The 19,850-nt window shown below is 45.7% G+C and overlaps 1 protein-coding gene across 5 annotated transcripts in view; it reads left to right on the forward strand.

Annotated features, from left to right (window-relative positions):
- PHF11 (PHD finger protein 11) overlaps nucleotides 1–19,850 on the forward strand; it is a 438,587-nt gene that overhangs the window by 389,559 nt on the left and 29,178 nt on the right. For 4 of the 5 annotated variants that reach the window (XM_085621915.1, XM_085621912.1, XM_085621913.1 and 1 more), the window contains one exon: nucleotides 18,589–18,717. The exons of the other annotated variant lie outside the window; for it this stretch is intronic. In XM_085621915.1, the coding sequence (XP_085478041.1) occupies nucleotides 18,589–18,717 (129 nt within the window). The remainder of the gene's footprint in view (nucleotides 1–18,588; nucleotides 18,718–19,850) is intronic. 5 annotated transcript variants of the gene reach the window in all.

The following is a 19,850-nucleotide window of genomic DNA, read 5'->3' on the forward strand; positions in this document are numbered from 1 at the left end:
GGGACAGATTTGTCAACTACGGAGGTGTGGAGGGCCTCCCCATCAGAAGGAAGGTGGGGGTCAGGCCCAGAGTGAGTGGTGAGGATATTGTCAAACAAGCAATGAGAGCAATACCTGATGCTAGAATCAGGAGCAAGGACCTGGCAACCAGTATTAGAGGTGGGTTTAAGACTGCAAAGGGCTTGAGAGGAGTAAGTAAGCCGAGGTTGCGAGGAAGAACGAGCAGGGGTTCTGACCCTTGGCCCCAGACGGGTGCAGTCAGGCTTGCCTTTGGCGTGCCAGCGGAATGCCCGTTGCGCGCGTACGCCATGGCATGGAGTTTAAAGAAAGCAAACCCGGAAGTGCCAGGTGCATAAAGAAAGAAAAAGAAAATATATTAGTATTACTTGGAAAAACGGGGAATAGCATATGGCAAAAACATGCCATGCTGTTCAGAAAAGACTTCCACAGAGTATTGGTGACAATTATTTTCTGACTAGAAATCCAAGTTGCAAGTTCCCATAAAACCTGGAATAAAAATTATCCTACAGAGAAGAAATAAGTATAACAAGCACAATAGTTTATTAGGTACCCAAATGTGAGTTAAAAAGACATGTTAGTTACATGTGGGGAAGGCTGGCAATCTTAGAAGAGCAACTTGAGACAATTGAAAAAAGTTTATTGGAATGAGATTTCACAATTAATGGGTACAAATAATAAGGTCCAGTTAGGTAGTGGTAGGTTTTGCAAACCAAGCTTTATACCAAGGTTTTCCCCAGGAGCGGATGGATGCTTTCTCCCACTGACATTCTTATCTCGAAGATTGAATCAAAAACATTATTCTAGAATCAATCAACAAAATACTGGGAGAGGGAACCTGGTAATGGAAAAGAGAAGAGACGGCTTCCTTTAGCTTTAGCTGTGTTCCCTTCTGCTTTTTTTCTGTCCTGCGAAATAACCTTGAGCACACAGAATAGAAGCATACATAAATTGCAATTAACAGTTCTAAACAATCTTCACTTATTATTCACTTTTCTTTTATATAACAATTAGCCTCACCACATACAATTATCAGAAAGCCTTAGCCCCTCTTCTGTATCAAGTATCAATTGCTAAGTTTTTGAATATTAGCCTTTGTATTTATGCCCAAATGTAAAAAAAAATTCCAACACAGTTCACGTTGTCTTTTTTCTTATTTCTGAAGAGCCCAACACTGCCCTAGCAAGCGCTGAGGAACTTCTCTTCTATTCAGTTTTGAGAAGAGATTGATGATAATTACATGTGTAAAAGAAATTCTCTCACTCTCCCAAAACTGAAGCTCACCTCAAATCTACAGGAAGACAGAACAAACCTCACCAGACAAGTCAGAGCACTGAGGAGACCATTCTTTTAAGTATGAGCACTGGCGAGGCAGAGCCCGGAACAAAAAAACCTGTTGAAGGGAAGAAGAGGGAGGGAAAGAATAAGGAACAGCTTATTTGCAAAAATTAGGAAAGGCTTCTACGAATGGCAGATATAGAGTCACAGCTCTCTACACCAACGTGGTCAGTTTACTAATACAATTTAAAGATTTTGTCTCCTACCCAAGAGAAGCAAGTATGAAAATAAATAAAATAGACGATGGCGAATGAGTGAAATAGCAATCAGCCAGGATTGAAGAAATGTAAAAATTACTGGTGAAATAAGGAAATAGTTATGAGGATTTTGATAAAAAAGAAAAAAGAGGAAGAATAGATATAGAAGCAGGCTTACATTTTCGAAAATGAAGTAAACCTGAAATACATAGATGTATGGTTTGCTTGTGGAAAGGTAACAGATATGAAAACTCTTCTGAAAATAGTCACAAAGTAATCAATTGCAAAATTAATTGAGATTGTCCATACTCATTTTCATATATATATATATATTAAATAAAAAATGTAACTTGATAGAAGAAATTAGAAATATAGAAATAGAAAGGGGAATAGAATAGAATTAGAAATATAAGGAGAATGCATATTCCCTCCGTGCATGCTTAATTATTTATTTATAAAGTTTTATATAGCGCGTATGTGACCCACGAGGGTATCAAAGCGCTTTACAGTATACAGTATAAAACATAAATGGATGAGGTAGTATACAAGCATTTGAATGTGTCATTATGTACAAAAGAGATATATAATATATGGATAACCATCATAGGAGACCCAGAATGCTGATAGCAATTTTAATATAGGTGACGCAACAGAAATACAAAAGATCTGTAAAACCATAAACATGGAGCAACGAGGAATGGTTCCCATTTTAAGTACAGATAAGATCACTATGATGTCATTGTTCTGTTCCATTTATCCATGCTATTTAGTCCATGTAAAATAAAAGCACATATCAAAATCAATTGGCATACTGCCTTATTCATGAAGTGAGCAATATCACCTCCCATAGGAGGTTTTAATCAGTTTGATAACCTTCCACCACTCTGTGTGAGTGCCTTCACCTTGCACAAAGGCTGTGCCTGTACTGCAGCTGGAAAATGACATTTGCAAGTAATCCACCCCAAACCGGCTCCAGGGCTGCAGACAGTGAATCCACATCCAAAGACTGGAAAATGAGCATAAAAGTGGGACCCAAACCACCCTACTGTGTTCAATTTAATTTCCAACGTCTTCTTGACCAAGGAAAGTAGTGCTTGCCGAGTACTCAAAGAGTTCGTGTGAGAGCAGGGCTGACAGCCAGTTTCCCAGAGGTGAAGATGTGAGGGTTTATCACATGAAGTCTGCACAACTTGCTGGAGAAGCTGTAGGTATGTCTTGTACATAGAAGCCTAATCAGAGAGGGAAGAGGAGATTGTCCAGAAGGAGATGCCCAGGCATGCTCCCAGCATGTGGAGCTCCTAAAATAAGCCAACTGCCATCGGAGTGAAGCTGCTGGTGACAGGAATCATGAGGGCTCATCTGGTCTCCATTAACACGAACTGCTTGAAGAAACACAAACCAGAATTCCAGCATGCAATTTGGCACCCCTGCAGGGGGCCTGTGAGACTAGTGATGCCGTTGCCCAACGTGTGGAATATCTTGTATGTGTTGTTATCACTACCAAAGCAGAAGACTTGCCCCACAGCCCTGAGGCCACAACTGCCAAAGACAACCACTCACCCATCAGGACTGCTGTGCTGATCACCCGTGTGACCCGAAACGAGGCTGATGGAGAGGGCCCAAGAGCCGTCTACACTGCTAAAATAGAAGATCTGCCCCAGGGCCTAGAGCTCGCAACTGCTGGAGATGAGCACTCAGCAATCGGGCCTGCCATGCTGATGACCTCAGCTGCACAAGTGAGGAGTGAGGCTGCTGCCCAAGGTCACATGATGCCACAGAAGATGCAGACAGTGCAGTCCTGAGTAGGGCACCACCCAGCACCGCAACGGCTGCACTTTCACAGAGCAGGTAACATGAGGCCTGAGCCCGAAAGACTGTGTCTTGAACGCAGAAAGATAACCCTGCTATTAGGAAGTAAACCTTTTGCCTGTGTGAACTCTTTAGGTAAGGAACTATTTGAAAGGACCTATGATATGCCAACGTGGTGATTGCTTAGTGAACTTGCACCTGTGCATCATCTAGCCTATAACCATATGTTTGACATTCCGCTTACAAACTGAGGGCACCTGTGGAGGGGACGGAAATAGGTTTGTTGCGGTATTGGGATGTCCTGGGTGGTCTCTCTTGTCATCCCCCCTCCAGTCCCCGCTGCCAACCGGGGACCCTTCCTTGCCTCTTAGCTCGCTCATGACAGACCGCCCCTACAGGTGGGAAAAGAAACTTAGTGCCATACTTTGTGGAAGGTGGACCCCCGGTTGACCAGGTTAAGTATAAGTCTGGTTTGACATTTAATGTTTTTTTAGCTGTCTTAACTTTCTGGGTTTTTTTTTCCCTCTTCTGTTACCTTTTAAGTTCTTGGCTTTATACTGAGACTTATGTGTCATGCAAAAGGGCTTGGTCGAGTGTCGGTGATAGTGTTGACACTTAATGTAGTGACTCCCCATAGGACAATGGGATACAATGGGAACATACCATTATAATGGACTATCATACGATTGTTACAGATTATGGAAATGTTAATGGCTGCGTTTCGATTTCTAGAGAATAATTATTGAATATTTTGTTTTGATGCTGTTCTTCAAGTTTTGAATTGACTGTTTCCAACATAAAAAAATGTATATCAACTGTTGATATGGTAATGTATAGACTGTACTGTAATAGCTCATATAAATGCCAATAGAAACGATATTTCAAACGGAGAGGGCACCCTAGATTGGGAGACGACACTGTAGAATGTATACTATTTGACTAAAAGCTCATAGGTGGGATCATATTCCATGTGGCTGGACCCCCATCTAATTGTGTAGTATTTTGTTTTGCAGTGATTTTGAAGTACTTCATTTTACTAAAGTCCAGTACTGGCTTGGACAGTGAGTTATTGAGTAAGTTGTTTTACTGTTTGAGTTTGGAGTCTCTGCCCCCACACTACCACCCTGAAAAGCTTGTGACTGCTCACCTTCGCAACCTTAAGAGTTAAGTACGAAATGGGCTTACTAGGTGCAGTTTGCAGCACCATAGTAGGATGAACCCCAGTGGTGAACGACCGAAACCACCACAGTTGTGGCCCAGTATCCCCTTTCTGCCCTGCAGCTGTCAAACGGTGTTTGACAATTGCTAAATAGATTTAACTATTTCAGATTTTTCTTCTAATTAGGAACTACAATAAGGGAATTACTTCTTTTTTTAATTTCCTTATTTATTCATTACCATCATAATTTATATTCATGCTGTTGATGTTCTCATTAGTACTTTTTGATGCTTTAGCCAGTAACACTGTTATTTGAATTATGACTTACTGTTCACCTATTTGAAATTATTGAGTTAGTGAGAATATCTTCACTTGAAATATTATTTTTGTATGATATTATCGCTACTGTTCACCTATTTGAAATTATTGAGTTAGTAGGAATATCTTCACTTGAAATATTATATTTGATATTATCGCTAATATCTTCCAACTATCTAAAATACATGGTTTACTACATATTGTATACATCTCCTCCCTAGTCCACCTTTCCTATTTCTTCCTTTCCAGGTTTTATGAGTACCTCAACTATTGTATTTTTTGATATCTGTATTATCTTTTTTATATTTAGAAATCTGAGAAGATAACATTTCATAGTAATTTATTGTGTGGCTATAATTTGATTTGTTTATTCTCCTTTTTTAATGTATTGTTTATAAACTGACGTACTTCTCAATAAACATATACCAAAAATAAATAGATTTAACTATGACATGGCTTACTGGTGGAATCCGCCCCTATTCTTTTTTGTGGGGGCAACCATTAATTATTACCCTACAGCAGCAATTCTTAAGCTTTTGTGTTCTGTGGACCCCCACTGAAATATTACATAAATCTGGGGACCCCCACTGAATCATTATTGGAAGCCGGGAACTCCTAGCCTTAGCAATTTCTATGATTTGAACTTCAAAACAGTATAAAAATACAAAGCTAAGTATACATCAAACAGATGCTCAAAAGTTGAAATATTTTAATTAATTCACAATCAAATTAAAAAAATGTTTTAAATTGTTCAGTTTTGCTCCTTCAATTGTATATACCTCATTAATTTTAATATTATTTGAATTTGTAAAAACCATCACAGACCCCATGAGTAGGACTCGCGAACCCCGGGTTAAGAACCTCTGCCCTACAGCTTTTTATGAACATCAGGCAAAATATTCCATATTAGATACCTGAAATGTTATGTTCGAGGCATATGAGCTGCAGATTGTACACTTAGCATAGGTCGCCATCTGGTGTTGGGCCCGGATGTTTGCAGTTTGTTTTTCTTCTTGGACCGTCTTTGGAAGTCACGAGTTTGGTGACTCCTCCTTCGGTCCGTACTGCGCATGGGCTTCGGCTCCATCCTCAGATTGTTTTTTTCCGCCATCAGGCTCGGATGTGATACTTCGTGCTCCGGCTTCGAACTTCTACGGTTCCAGCCTCGACGGAAAATCCTCGATTCTTCGAGTTCCTTCATCATCTTCATCTCTCGAAGCGGCACTTTTTCCATCCCGTACATCGACACCGGCCTTCGGGCCCTCCGCGACTCCGGTCCCGGCCGATGGAAAGGACTCCGTTTAAAAAGTGCCCAAAATGTGGGTCTAAATTTCCCCACACCGACCTCCATCAGGTGTGTAACCTTTGCCTCTCTCCGGAACACGAGGCTCGAGACTGCCCCGCCTGCAAGTCTTTTCGATCGAAGAAAACGATCCGAGATCGAAGGGCTCGACGCACCATGGCGCACTCATCCTCGACAGCTCCACCGGACATCTTCGGAGACGACGCCGAAGCTTCGGGGCAGACACACACCGAACTGGGAGAAGACATCGTCAGCGCTTCCGAGGCCGACGACTCCGACCTGGAGGACGTAACACCAGGACAGCGGGCCGTGAGTACAATGCCCCCTCCCAGCCCCGCACCGAAAACCAAAGAGACTCCGGTTACTCCCTCGCCTGCCGGCCTGGGCAAAACCAAAACCAAAGCCTCGATCACCCCACCTTCGGGCCCGGTGTCGAAGCACTCAAAGTCTCACGGCAGCTCGGGATCGAGCCAGCCGACGCCCGGTGCCGATAAACACCACTCGGCACCGAAGCCTGCAAAATCCAGCTCGACTCCGAAACCACCGGTGCCGAAGCCTGGACACTCGGCGCCGACCAAACACAAACAGAAATCGGTCGGCACCGACGCTCCGGCGCCGAAACAGCATTCGACGCCGAAACACACGGAGACCTCCAAAAAGCAGGGCGTACACAGAACATCGAAACCTCCGGTTCCGAAATCGCCGGTGCCGACAGACGACTCGGCGCCATTGGCTCTGTTTACACCAGACCCTTTACAAAAGACTTTGTCCAGAGATCCAAAGACTGGCCTTTTGACTGTGATTACTAAGAAGCGTCGCCTTGAGGCTCCGGCTCCTCCTCCTCCACCCAAAAAGAGGGACTCAGCTACTTCTCCCCTTAGAGTACCTTCCCCACTGCCACCCCCCCTCCCACCACCACCCCCTCCACCTTTACCTCACTACGATCCGGCCCCATCCCCAGATCCGGATGACGGGGACCCGGACAATGACCCAGGGGACGCCCCAATGGATCCCACTCCACCAGGGACCCCAGATCCATGGGAGGATTATAATAACCCTGATGTACCCAATGTACCTCAAGACGACCTATACCCATCAAGGCCGTCTCCTCCAGAGGACTCTTTAGGGTTTCACCATTTAGTGCAGAGAGCAGCACACTACCATGGGGTGGACATGCACACGGAACCAGTGGAAGAAGACTTCCTACTGGATACATTTGATTTACAAGATCGTTCCACTGCTATTTTACCCATGCTTAAGGGTGTCACCAAGCACGCTACAGAGGTATTCAAAGACCCTGTCAGAGCCAGAGTACTAAACCCTAGAATAGAGAAGAAGTACAAGGCGGCACCCACAGACCCTGCATACATCAAGGGCCCTGCTCCTCTAGATTCCCTAGTTGTCTCCACAGCTAGAAAGCGGGCTAACTCCCAATCCTCAGGAGATGCCCCACCACCAGACAAGGAATCTAAACTTCTGGACGCGTCTGGTAAACGCACCGCCTACCAGGCTGCAAACATGTGGCGCATTGCAAATACACAAGCACTGCTTGCGCGATATGATAGAGCACACTATGATGAATTAGAGGCTCTTATGCAGCACCTTCCAGAGAAATACAAACGCCAAGCTCATGACCTGATACAGGAGGGCAAACTAATCACAAACACCTCCATTAAGTGTGCCCTCGATGCAGCAGACACTGCTTCTAGAGCCATAAACACCAGTGTCCTGCTTCGCCGCCATGCCTGGCTCAGGATATCAGGGTTCAAGCCTGAGGTCCAGACATCAATACTTAATCACACCTTTGACCAGCAAACACTCTTTGGCCCAAAGGTAGACGAAGCGCTCGAAAAAATGAAGAAAGATACAGACACAGCGAAGTCTATGGGAGCGCTCCAGACCCAAGCCTCTAAGCGTTCCTTTCGACGCTCGTCCTTTCGTGGCACAGGTAGAGGCTCCTCCACCGATAATGCCTCTACCTCCTACAAATCCCCTCCTCAAAATACCTTTTCAAAGGGCAACCAAAGAGGTGGTTACAGAGGCAACAACAATAAGGGCAGGGGCAAAACCAACAATACCCGTTCTGCCACCCCACCCGCACAATGACTCCCCTTCGCTCCCCCCAGACCATTCCACTCCGGTCGGGGGCAGACTACAAGATTTTATCCACGTATGGGAGTCCATAACATCGGACAAATGGGTGACCCAAATCATTCGGTCAGGGTACTGCCTCGAGCTAACATCTACCCCACCCAATATCCCACCAAGGCACCGTCCAATGTCCCAAGAGCATTCCACACTGCTCAAACAAGAGGTACTCTCGCTCCTCCAGAAACAGGCCATAGAGCAGGTACCCGGCAATCAACGAAATCTAGGGGTCTACTCCCTATATTTCTTAATCCCAAAGAAAGACGAGACCCTCAGACCCATTCTGGATCTCCGGCCTCTAAATGCCTACATACATTCAGACCACTTTCACATGGTCACCTTACAACAAGTCCTCCCACTCCTCTGCCAGGGAGACTTTCTCACAACACTGGATCTGAAAGACGCGTACTTTCACATTCCAATACACCCCTCTCACAGAAAATACCTCAGGTTCGTGGTGGACGGGCAACATTACCAATTCAAGGTTCTCCCCTTCGGGGTCACCACTGCACCACGGGTGTTTACCAAATGCCTAGCAGTAGTAGCAGCACACCTCAGACGTCAACATGTTCACGTCTTCCCTTACTTAGACGACTGGCTCATTAAAGCCGCGTCCTACCACCAATGCGTGCAACATACAAACAGCACCATCCAACTGCTTCATCAGCTAGGCTTCACGGTGAACTACCAAAAGTCCCACCTCATACCATCTCACACAAAGCAATATCTCGGGGCCACCATAGACACCTCAAAAGGTATTGCCTATCCAAACTCAGCCAGAATCACAAGCATTCTAGCCTTACGCAAAATATTCCTTCCTCAACACTCTCTACCAGCAAGAGTGTTTATGAAGCTCATAGGGATGATGGCGTCTTGCATCTTCATAGTGCCCCATGCAAGACTCCACATGCGTCCACTTCAGGAGTGCCTAGCACAACAGTGGAACCAGGCCCAGGGTCAGCTGACGGATCTGGTGTTGGTGGACGGCCGCACACATCACTCTCTGCAGTGGTGGAACACCACAAACCTTTCCAAGGGACGGCCGTTCCTGGACCCGGTTCCCCAAGTGACTCTAACAGCGGACGCATCGCTCTCCGGCTGGGGAGCGCACCTCTTACACCTCACAATGCAAGGTCTATGGACGCCACAGCAAAAAACGCTCCACATCAACCATCTGGAGCTTTTGGCGATCTTTCTAGCCCTAAAATCTTTCCAAAAGCAGATTTCAGGCAAAGCAGTCCTCATTCGCACAGACAACATGACTGCGATGTATTATATACAGAAACAGGGGGGGACACACTCTCCCCAGCTCTCCCGCTTAGCCCAGAGCATATGGAGATGGGCAATTCCCCAAAACATTTTTCTCCTGGCACAACATGTTCCAGGCGTACAAAACACCATAGCAGATCTGCTCAGCAGACAGACTCAACAACTACACGAATGGGAACTGCATCCACAAGTTCTTCACCCATTCTTCCAACAGTGGGGGCATCCTCAAATAGACCTCTTCGCCACCCACGAAAACAAAAAATGCCCAAGCTTCGCCGCCAGATACCCACACCCATTGTCCAAGGGCAATGCGATATGGATGAACTGGTCAGGCAGATTTGCATACGCCTTTCCACCTCTCCCACTAATTCCATTAGTGGTCAGGAAACTACAACAGCACTCCCTCACACTCATTCTGGTAGCTCCGACGTGGGCCAGACAGCCGTGGTACACCACGCTACTACAACTATCAGTGGTACCACATCAAAAACTGCACCTTTCCCCATGCCTCCTAACCCAGAACCATGGAGAAATCAGGCACCCGGACCCAGCTCAGCTCAACCTGGCGATCTGGCTCCTGAAATCTTAGAATTCGGGTACCTTAACCTTCCCCCTGATTGCATGAACATCATCATGGAAGCCAGACGTCCTACCACTAGAGCATGCTATGCCGCAAAGTGGAAAAGATTTGTAATGTACTGCCGTAACAATACAATCAACCCTCTAGATGCATCCATACAACACATCATATGCTATCTGCTCCATCTTCACAGGTGTAACCTGGCGTATTCATCCATACGCCTACACCTAGCAGCGATCGCTGCCTATCTACAAAACAGACAGCATTTGTCACTCTTCAGAGTGCCCGCTATTAAAGCCTTCATGGAAGGCCTTAAACGAGTAATTCCTCCCAGGGCACCACCCTCCCCTGTATGGAATCTAAATTTGGTCCTTACACGACTAATGGGTCCGCCCTTCGAACCAATGCACAAATGTGAGCTACAATTTCTCACCTGGAAAACAGCTTTCCTTGTAGCTATCACTTCCCTTAGAAGGGTTGGTGAAATACAAGCGTTCACCATACAGGAACCTTACATACAAATGCATCACAGCAAGGTCATACTTCGAACTAATCCGAAGTTCCTGCCCAAAGTCATTACCCCCTTCCACCTCAATCAATCAGTGGAATTACCTGTCTTCTTTTCGCAACCCCAATCTGTTGCGGAAAGGGCCTTACACACACTAGATGTGAAAAGAGCGTTGCTATATTACATACAAAGAACGCAACCCTTCAGGAAGACCAAACAGTTGTTCGTTTCCTTTTCTCCACCACATAAAGGCAACCCCATCTCAAAATCAGGGATAGCTAGGTGGATTGTAAAATGCATACAAATTTGCTATCAGAAGGCAAAGAGAACATTATCTGTTCCCCCTAAAGCCCACTCTACAAGAAAGTTAGGGGCTTCTATGGCTTTTCTAGGGAATATACCCTTAGATGACATATGCAAGGCAGCCACATGGTCTACACCGCACACATTCACAAAACACTACTGTGTAGATGTGCATTCCCAGCAGCAAGCTAGGGTGGGCCAGGCTGTACTAAAAACACTCTTTCAAACAGCTGCAACGGATACCGGTGGTCGCCGCTAAGGTTGGGTACTGCTATATAATCTATGCTAAGTGTACAATCTGCAGCTCATATGCCTCGAACGGAATATGCTACTTACCAGTATGCATCTGTTCTTGGCATGTAGAGCTGCAGAGTTGTACACGCCCACCCGCCTCCCCGGCTACCTGTATCCGTTCCAGTCCATCTTATTTAGATACAACACACATGGGTTTCTCACTGTTATTACTACGCTCCATCATTTCCCTGTTGGCGAAAAACAATCTGAGGATGGAGCCGAAGCCCATGCGCAGTACGGACCGAAGGAGGAGTCACCAAACTCGTGACTTCCAAAGACGGTCCAAGAAGAAAAACAAACTGCAAACATCCGGGCCCAACACCAGATGGCGACCTATGCTAAGTGTACAACTCTGCAGCTCTACATGCCAAGAACAGATGCATACTGGTAAGTAGCATATTCCTTCCACAGTCTGACATGATGCTGAGGCCTCTCCTTTGAGGCAAAAAGGGAAAAAAAACAATGCCATTCGCTGAATGTAGGTTGAGAATGAGAAGGGCTGCCAAACAGTTGAAGTCAACCATCTTCTTAAAGTCATTCCAAAGTCCGATTAACCCCAGTTCAGTTCCTCTTCAGTGGCATATACTTGTGGTTTGCTATAGAGTATCTACTTTTATTTTAGGTAATCATAGATGTTATTAGAAACATCTTTTCAATTATCTTATCTAGGAATTGTCTACTAGATACTGACCTGCAGTTTGCCTGGTCCTTTCTTCTTATTTTTTATTGAGTAATTCTTTATTGATTTTTATCACAATTACAGGTGCACAATGGTACAGCAAATCACTGCCACCCTCGGGCATCAGGACAAATCCCCCCCCCCCCCACGCATACATCTCATTAGTAGTTAACAGCCACCAAATGCAGTAACCATCTTTTTCTCGCATTTCCTTATCAGCGTCTAATGTTAAGCAAGTGGCGGATTAGTGACAATCCCATACTTTGGCAGTAATTACAAACCTATTAAACACATTATCAATAAAAAAAACTTTGTCTGGTGCTGTGGTGTGCTATGTCCAGTGTTGTGTGAGTACACATGCACCCATGTGGCACAGGGCAGGATGGGAGGGGGCACCGGGACAGAGACTCCAAACTGAGGGGCACCCATGATCCGGTTTCCATCGCTAGCACCCGATGGGCTCATGCCTACAGGGTTCACAGTGGTTTATCATCCATCTTGGATTGTAAGATTCCTAGGTATGCTCTCACCTCTAACTCCTAGTTGTGCCCATAAAGTCACCTCTGCTTCTGCCCATTTACAGAGATTTAAGAAGCCAAAGTTTCACAAGCGAGGCTATGGGGGATTTTCAGGACATTGCTGTTCTATACTTCATTAGGGTGTATGCTAAACCTATGAAATTCACTACGTATTTAGATTTCGTGGTACGAGGAAACACTACTAGTAGGAAAGGGAGCTGGTCTGCCATTAGAAGTTTACCCATTATTTCAGTCATAAATGCTACAGTGTCAGACTAAATTGTGAATTTCCGGACATGTCCACACCATGTGGTTAAAGTCTGTTTCTGCGCATGAACTTCGCTGACAGCTTGGCGTTGTTGTTGGGTACATATGCTTGAGTCGTTGTGGCGTGCGTTATGTCTGATGCAGGTAGTTAAATTGAATGTATTTGAGGCATGAGTTTCTAGAGACCTCTTTCCCTCTCGCTAATGCCGTACTCCATTGCTTGTCTGTCAACCCCTGTACAAGTGCAGTAGTCTATTTTTTCCTTTGTGCAGGGTTGTCAGAAGTGTGTTTTCCAAGCAGCGCCCTGTATATTAGCATGATCACTCAATGATTTGTACCCTGCTCAAGCATTACGGTTAACATTTCATCTGTGTCCGGTTCGTTCGTGTCGGGTCCGCACGTAGTCGACATGGGCCCCACCAGCACATTGTAGGTCAGGAAGGGTCCACCCCCCAGGTCATACTGGGTAGTTAGTTCCTGGTATGTTTTCAATATTTTATGGGCATATAGGTCCCCCAGGCTCATCACCCCACTGCCCACCCAAATCCTGGTGTTATGATGGTATGGTATCGCCTTGAAATATGGGTGTGCCCATAGCAGGAGAGCTGGTAGAATTAGGTGTACCATCCCCCCGGGGATGCATGTATTTATGTCATCATTATTTGGTAACTTTGGCCAATTTTCTGTCAATGGTTCGTGCCTGGTGTGTGGGCTGTAACAACCATGCAGTAAACTCCCGGCCATCTATCACACGCATTATGTGCGAGCTCTCTGGGTTGGAGGCCTGAGCTATCCATCGCATTGGCTATTATACCTGGGCTGCTGTATAGTACAGTTCAATGTACGGCACCCCCATTCTGCCCCTGTCCATCTGGTTATACAGTTGGCGAAGGGCAACCCCTCTTGCATCCCGTTTCCCATATAAATTGGACAGCATCCCATTAAGGGCTGTGAAGAAGCTTCTAGGTAGTCACACTGGGATTGCCAGTAAGTGGAAGGGCCAGGAATAGCATTTTAGCCATTGCCACCCTCCCCTGTAGGGATAGTGGTAGATTGTTCCAGAAGGTATGCGAGTATCTCTCTACCACCAACACCTATCTCCGGTTGCCCTGTATGTTATCTTCAGCCGCAATGTAAACATTCCCCCGAGGTAGTGGAGTACGTCAGTGTTCCATTTAGTACCCAGTTGTGGTAGGGACTTGCATTTAGCCGCTGACAATCGCCTAAGCGGGAAAAGGCTTGTCTTAGCCTAGATTTACCGCAGGCCAGAGTGTGGTTGCCAAACTCATTAGCAGTACCATTATGTTGTGAAAGTCCCTTTACACATTCCTTAAGTAAAATTTAGATTTCTCGGCATATAGGGACACTATTTCCTAGTTGTGGCCACTCTGGCCACCTTGCCTGAGTACTTCCGTCAAAGGATTCATGGCGAGGGCAAATATTATTGGGGAGAGCATGCATCCCTGGATAGTGCCCCGGCTAATTTAAACACCCCTGAGATCTTGTTCCCCATACAAACCCTCGACCTGGGATCGGCATACATTAAGCATATTCACTGCATTATGTTGCTGCCCAGTCCCATGCGCCGCCATAATATAAGGCCATTTCAGCATATCAAAGCCTTTTTCAGTGTCCAGTGACATTGCTGTCCATGGACTGTCCTCCTAGGGGGCTTCTGGCATTGGGTGGAACAAACGTTATAGATTTTAAAGCGTATTCCAGCCAGGTGTGGAACCATTTTAGTCAGAATGGCCCAGCGTGGGCAGGCACTGAAGTAGTCCATTGGTGTTGACATTCATAAGGATTTTGTAAACCGAATTTAAAAGTGAGAGTGGTCTATAGGCCCCATCTCCAAGTGGGTGGCCACCCGGTTTATCAAGCACAACAATCAGCGCTTCTCTAGTGGATGGAGGGAGAGTTCCCAGTTCTCATAAGGCTTAAAACATCTGAAGTAATTTAGGGGCAAGCATGGCCTTATAAATGGCCTTGGATTTTATTGCATGCAAGTTAGTCAATGGTGCTTCGGATCTCTTCCATAGTGACACAGGCTCATCGAGCTCCTGTTGCTGGAGAGGGGCAATGCGTGGAATTGGAATCCTTGCCACATAAGCTTGGAGGGACGACCCGTGCACACAGTCAGCTTAGTATATGGTGTCGCATAGTAGTTCAGGGAGGTCTCGTAAATGCCTGTTAATGTGTGTTTATTATGTCTCCGGTGGGATTACAAAGAGCAGTCAGCAGTTTTCTATCCCAGTCTGGCCGCAGGAGCCATGCCAGTACTTGGCCAGCCTTATCTCCCTCCGCATGTTAGTGGGCTATATATTCTTTATAGTCCAAACCACAAAATCTGCACATTTGTGTTCCCTCCCAAGTTCATTGAGAGCCCGAGTATCTCCCGTACCTTGGATAACAGCCACTTCCATCTCTCTTATGTCGTGCTCAAGTGTAGATAATTGTGTTTGAATAGTAGTGCGAATCCCATAGACAGATTTAATGCACAGCCCATGAAGCACTGCCTTAAAAGCATCCCGCTCAACCCCCGCCCCCCCCCCCCCCCCCCCGTCCCCATTGGCCTCCGATCCCTTCTTTTCTTCAAAGTAATGTTGAATGTGTGTCCTGATGGTCTCACGAAATTTGGGGTCAGTGCCGTTACTTGCAGCCTCCATGTGGGTATTGGTGCCCGGGTTGAAAAAAAAAATACCTGTACGAGTGTGTGAACAGTGCAAAGTGAGTAATGTGAAAATTCCATTACCTTAGGGTGCATGGTGCACCATATATCGTGTCCTTGTCTTTGGCCCAACCATGTTCACAGAAAGCTTTTATCACTGCATATCGGCTGTTCACATCAGTCAGCCTGCTATTATTCACCAGGGTCACCCCGGCTGCGATCCGGATCAGGACCCCCATTGCATATGCTGAATAGACGGTTCCCACTATTTGGCCTCTCCATTGTTATGAGAGGCATGATAATTCTAGAGCCGTCATGCGGGTTTTCTGTAGGAAAGATATATCGCTCGGTCTACATTTTAGGTAGGTATGACTCAGGTGGCATTGTTTTGGTGTAACCATTCCTCTCACATTCCAGGTTTGTAAATTAATTGTCATTAGTGTATATGTATGTCATTGTGTATTACAGCATGCAGTCCCCATATCCTCCGCCAGTAATTAGTACTGCATTATAAGCAAAGTACCGTCTATTATAGGTATTCTGTCAACTTCCCTCCCCAGGTCATGACTAGAACTGTTTCACGACCACCAAGAAACAATGAACTCAAAAACTGTTACATTTCGGTCCCCAGTTGTGCCTTGTCACCTCTGTTATATGAGTCCTCACAGGGGCAGCAACGCACCACGCCATACAGTCTTACCAGTTCACCTTCCCTTACCATACAACCACCCAGTATTGAATAACTGCATGCTGGTATGTCTGTGCCCCACCCAGCCACCCCTGGTACCCTTGTCATCGTATAGCACCGCTGCATGAAAGGATGCAGGATTATCAGTCCCAAATAACATGGTTACATGTCATTGGGATGACATCTGGACCATCGGTGAGCTCCAGCGCAATATCCACATGCGGCACTTTAAATGGATCCTTTAGGGGAACTGGTTGCGCTTCCTGTTTGTCTCAGCTCAACTAGTGCAGTATGTAAGTTCGGCAATCGTCTGCGCTCTGCCTCATTGCCTATACCCTTGTGGGTCTGCCCTGTTGTACCCGGTGTTGTTTTCTAGATCGCCTAGAGTTCCGTTCATGCTTCGATGTGTCGCCAGAATCCAAGTGCAGGACACCCTTGGTTTCGAGCAATTCCCACGCAGCTTTGGGTGTGAAATGGGTCCAAGTGGCATCGGGGACCTGACGTTTGGCCGGGTACATAAGTGTATATTTAAGTTCAAGTTTTCATTTTCTTTTTACAGCCAGGAAGGATTATCTGTGTCTTTGTATTTTAGATGTATAGTCGAAGTAAATGTTGAGTCCCATTTTGTATCTGCCACAGCTCTTTGGTTTGGGCTTTGATGGGCCTTCAGGTAGGGGCTGCCTGCCTGGTACCCTGTGCGCCTGTTCGATTGAAAAGAAGTTAGACCTCGGGCCATCTAAAATCTCTGCAAGCAGCCAGTTTTCTAAAAACAGTTCCATACTAAGACCCCCACACCCTCCGGGAGGCCCACTACAATGATGTTGTTGCACCTCGACCATCCTTCTGTGGTTCGCCTTTAAGTTAGTTACCTCTTCTTGAAGGGTCCTGACCTGTTTTTGATGACCCTTTAAGATGAAGCGATTGTGGCGAGCATAGATTCGGAACTCTCAGCGCGTTCTTTCAGCTTAGAATGATCAGCCCATTTTGGTTTCAAGGAGGCCTTAACATCTCGGATAGCTTCCAGCAGATTTAAAATTTTCCAGTTAGCGGGAGCATCTCATGTGCGCCATTGCATGTTTGACTCGCTGAACGGGCTTGTGTGGTCGTCCAGTCGCCGGCCTGCTTGCCCCATGCATGACCATATTGCCGTACACACCACTAGAGGAGCAGTAGTAAAATCTGGCCTCTGCGTAACTACTAATGCCATGCGCCACCTCTGCCGCAGCCTCAAGGCGAAGATGCAAACGCCAATCTTTCCAGGGGTAAAACCTATTCGAGGGTGGGGTGCCATCATCTGTCTCCACACAATCTGCTTGTGAGCCCCCACTCGGCCTACCTCTGCCCTGAGTGGCACACCCTAGGTACCATTATCTCCACAATTCTACCTCCTTGGTCACGGAGGATGGGCCTAATCTCAAATAATTCATCCAGGCTCAGTGGGCCTTACAGGCCCAGTGGGGGCTCCCTCCTTGAGTCAACAGGTCCCACGTCAAGGCCACAATATCGTCCACGTGCTGCCCTGCTCACGGAGTAGTCCTGGCTGCGTGGTCAGGAGAACTTCACAATCATCTGTTCCCGGGACCTCCAGATATCATCGCTCCCAAGCCGGGCCTCTAAAACTCAATAGGCCCGTGGTGACCCGCGTGTCGCCCCATGGAGGTAGCGCAGCCATGCCGCTTCAATCAACAGGGGAGCCTCCAGTCGTAACTGGCCCCCGCCCCTTCCGCCTCTCACGGGCCCAGTCCAATGGATTTGAGCCCACACAAGCCTTAGGTTCAGCTCCTCCGCCGGGGATGCCTCAGACGCCTGTTTAAGGGGCAGCAGCTCTGTCCTGACAGACTCATTTCGTCCAGGGTGAGGGGCGGGAGATCCCCGGTCCACTGTGCCTTGTAGGGGGTGCTACACACGGCCAGGATACATGGCGGCACTCGGCAGCTGTGGAGATAGTTCACCACGCATCTGTCTCGATTGCCATCTTGGCTCCTCCCCCATTAGGTCCTTGCTGCTTAAGTTTTGGATTCATGTAGAATTCTTAATTGGGGAACCCTCCAAGTAAGAGGTAACGATTGCACTGTACTGAATGATAGCACGCGAAACAATGAGAGGAGGATGCTTGTAAATATGCTTGGGCTCATGGATCTGACGGTTCTCTAGCTAAAGAGATAAATTTATTCATTTATTTACTCATTTTTTTGCAGAATGTGTCATGGAGCGTTTATTTTGCATAATTTACGTTCTGTAGTTTTGGAACTTGGAATACGCATAAAAGATGTGTCACTGATTGCACTTGATTGAAAATGAAACTTTAGGCTGTTGTCTTCAATTAAATGATCAGCCACCAAGATGCAGAACTCCTAGAAACATTTCTTGCCATTTGACTTCCTTGGTTGTTGAATTCGAAGTATGCGGCATAGTTGTGTTTAAAAGGACCCTGAAGACTTATTTTTAACATAAGTCTTTGAACAACTATTGAAAGGTGTATGTTGACTGAAACAGATCTCATAATTTTAATGTTCCACTACAGTGATAAAAGGAAGAGATTTCTGGAATTTATGTAAAAAAGAGAACTGCATGGAAGCGTTGCTCAAAAAAATGAAAGAATCCGTGGAATCCAATGTACAGAATATTCTGCATCAAAATGCATCAGATGAAGGTAAAGTAAACAGTATTTTAATTTTGTACACCTGTTTGACTCACTATGGATGCATGGTGCGGATTGTAGCAACTGAACACTTTGTGATCTACAAGTCTGGTAGAACATGGCTATAGAAAGCTATGAGTGCTGACATTATAAATATCAGTTTTTCCATCGACTAGTTTCCTTTTCCGGCCAAGATATAGATAAATGTGCCTGGGTGGACCACAGGGTTACTCCGCCGGCAGGTTTGGGCTGCTATGCGATTCAAGTATATTTTCTTGGCTTTTCTGAAGGGTAACATGAATTTGATGCTCCTTTATCATCAGATCTTCTTTGATGCTTAGAAACATTAGAAAATGTATGCATGCTCGGGATCTTAGAAAATGTTTCTACTTCTATAGATTTATTGTTCTTTTTCTGAGTTAACATGCCTATAGGATGGGTTATGTTCTCTTTTTTTTTATAAAACGAAGCATAATTAACTATTTGCAGTATAAAATAAAATTTACTGAAAACCCCAATGTAGGATCCCATCAAAAAAGGAAAAAAAAGAAATCAGTGTTGCTTTCCTCTTTACTGTAGAAGCTCCACTGTTCCCACTTTGCGGCAGTTTCAGCTAGGCGAATCATGTTTCCTTTCTGTGGAGCAAGACACCCTTAACACAACGGTGCCTTGCTGGCACTATTTTCTGTCATATAAACCTTTATGAAGCATGTTATTGACGTATCTACAATTTTTAGGACATAAGCTGCCTCATTGCCAATTTTTCTGGAGAGTATGGAGTTTCGTTATTGTCAAGTAGGGTATTTTTTTAGCTGTCTTTTTCAAGTACTAGTCCTCTTTTCTTTCACAAGAGTTATTTCTTTATTAGTAAGAAGCTTCATACTGATGAATACAGATTACGTGGTTTCATTTTCATCCACACACCAATAAGAAGTGTGAGTGACTGAAAGACTGTCGGCAAGATTGCTGGGGAACTACATTTGGCTTTCTTGGGGAAAGGAAAGAACCTTCCAGGAGAGGATTTGATTGGATGCTGAGGCACCTCTCAATGTTGAGCTCTCCTTTGGCATCAATGGCTTTTCTGCTCAGCTTTCTTCGTGTTGAGGTCCCTTCGCTGTCAATGTTGAGCTAGGGCTGAATGCCAG

Source organism: Triturus cristatus, chromosome 8 (genome assembly GCF_964204655.1).
Source record: "Triturus cristatus chromosome 8, aTriCri1.1, whole genome shotgun sequence".
Lineage (NCBI taxonomy): Eukaryota > Metazoa > Chordata > Amphibia > Caudata > Salamandridae > Triturus > Triturus cristatus.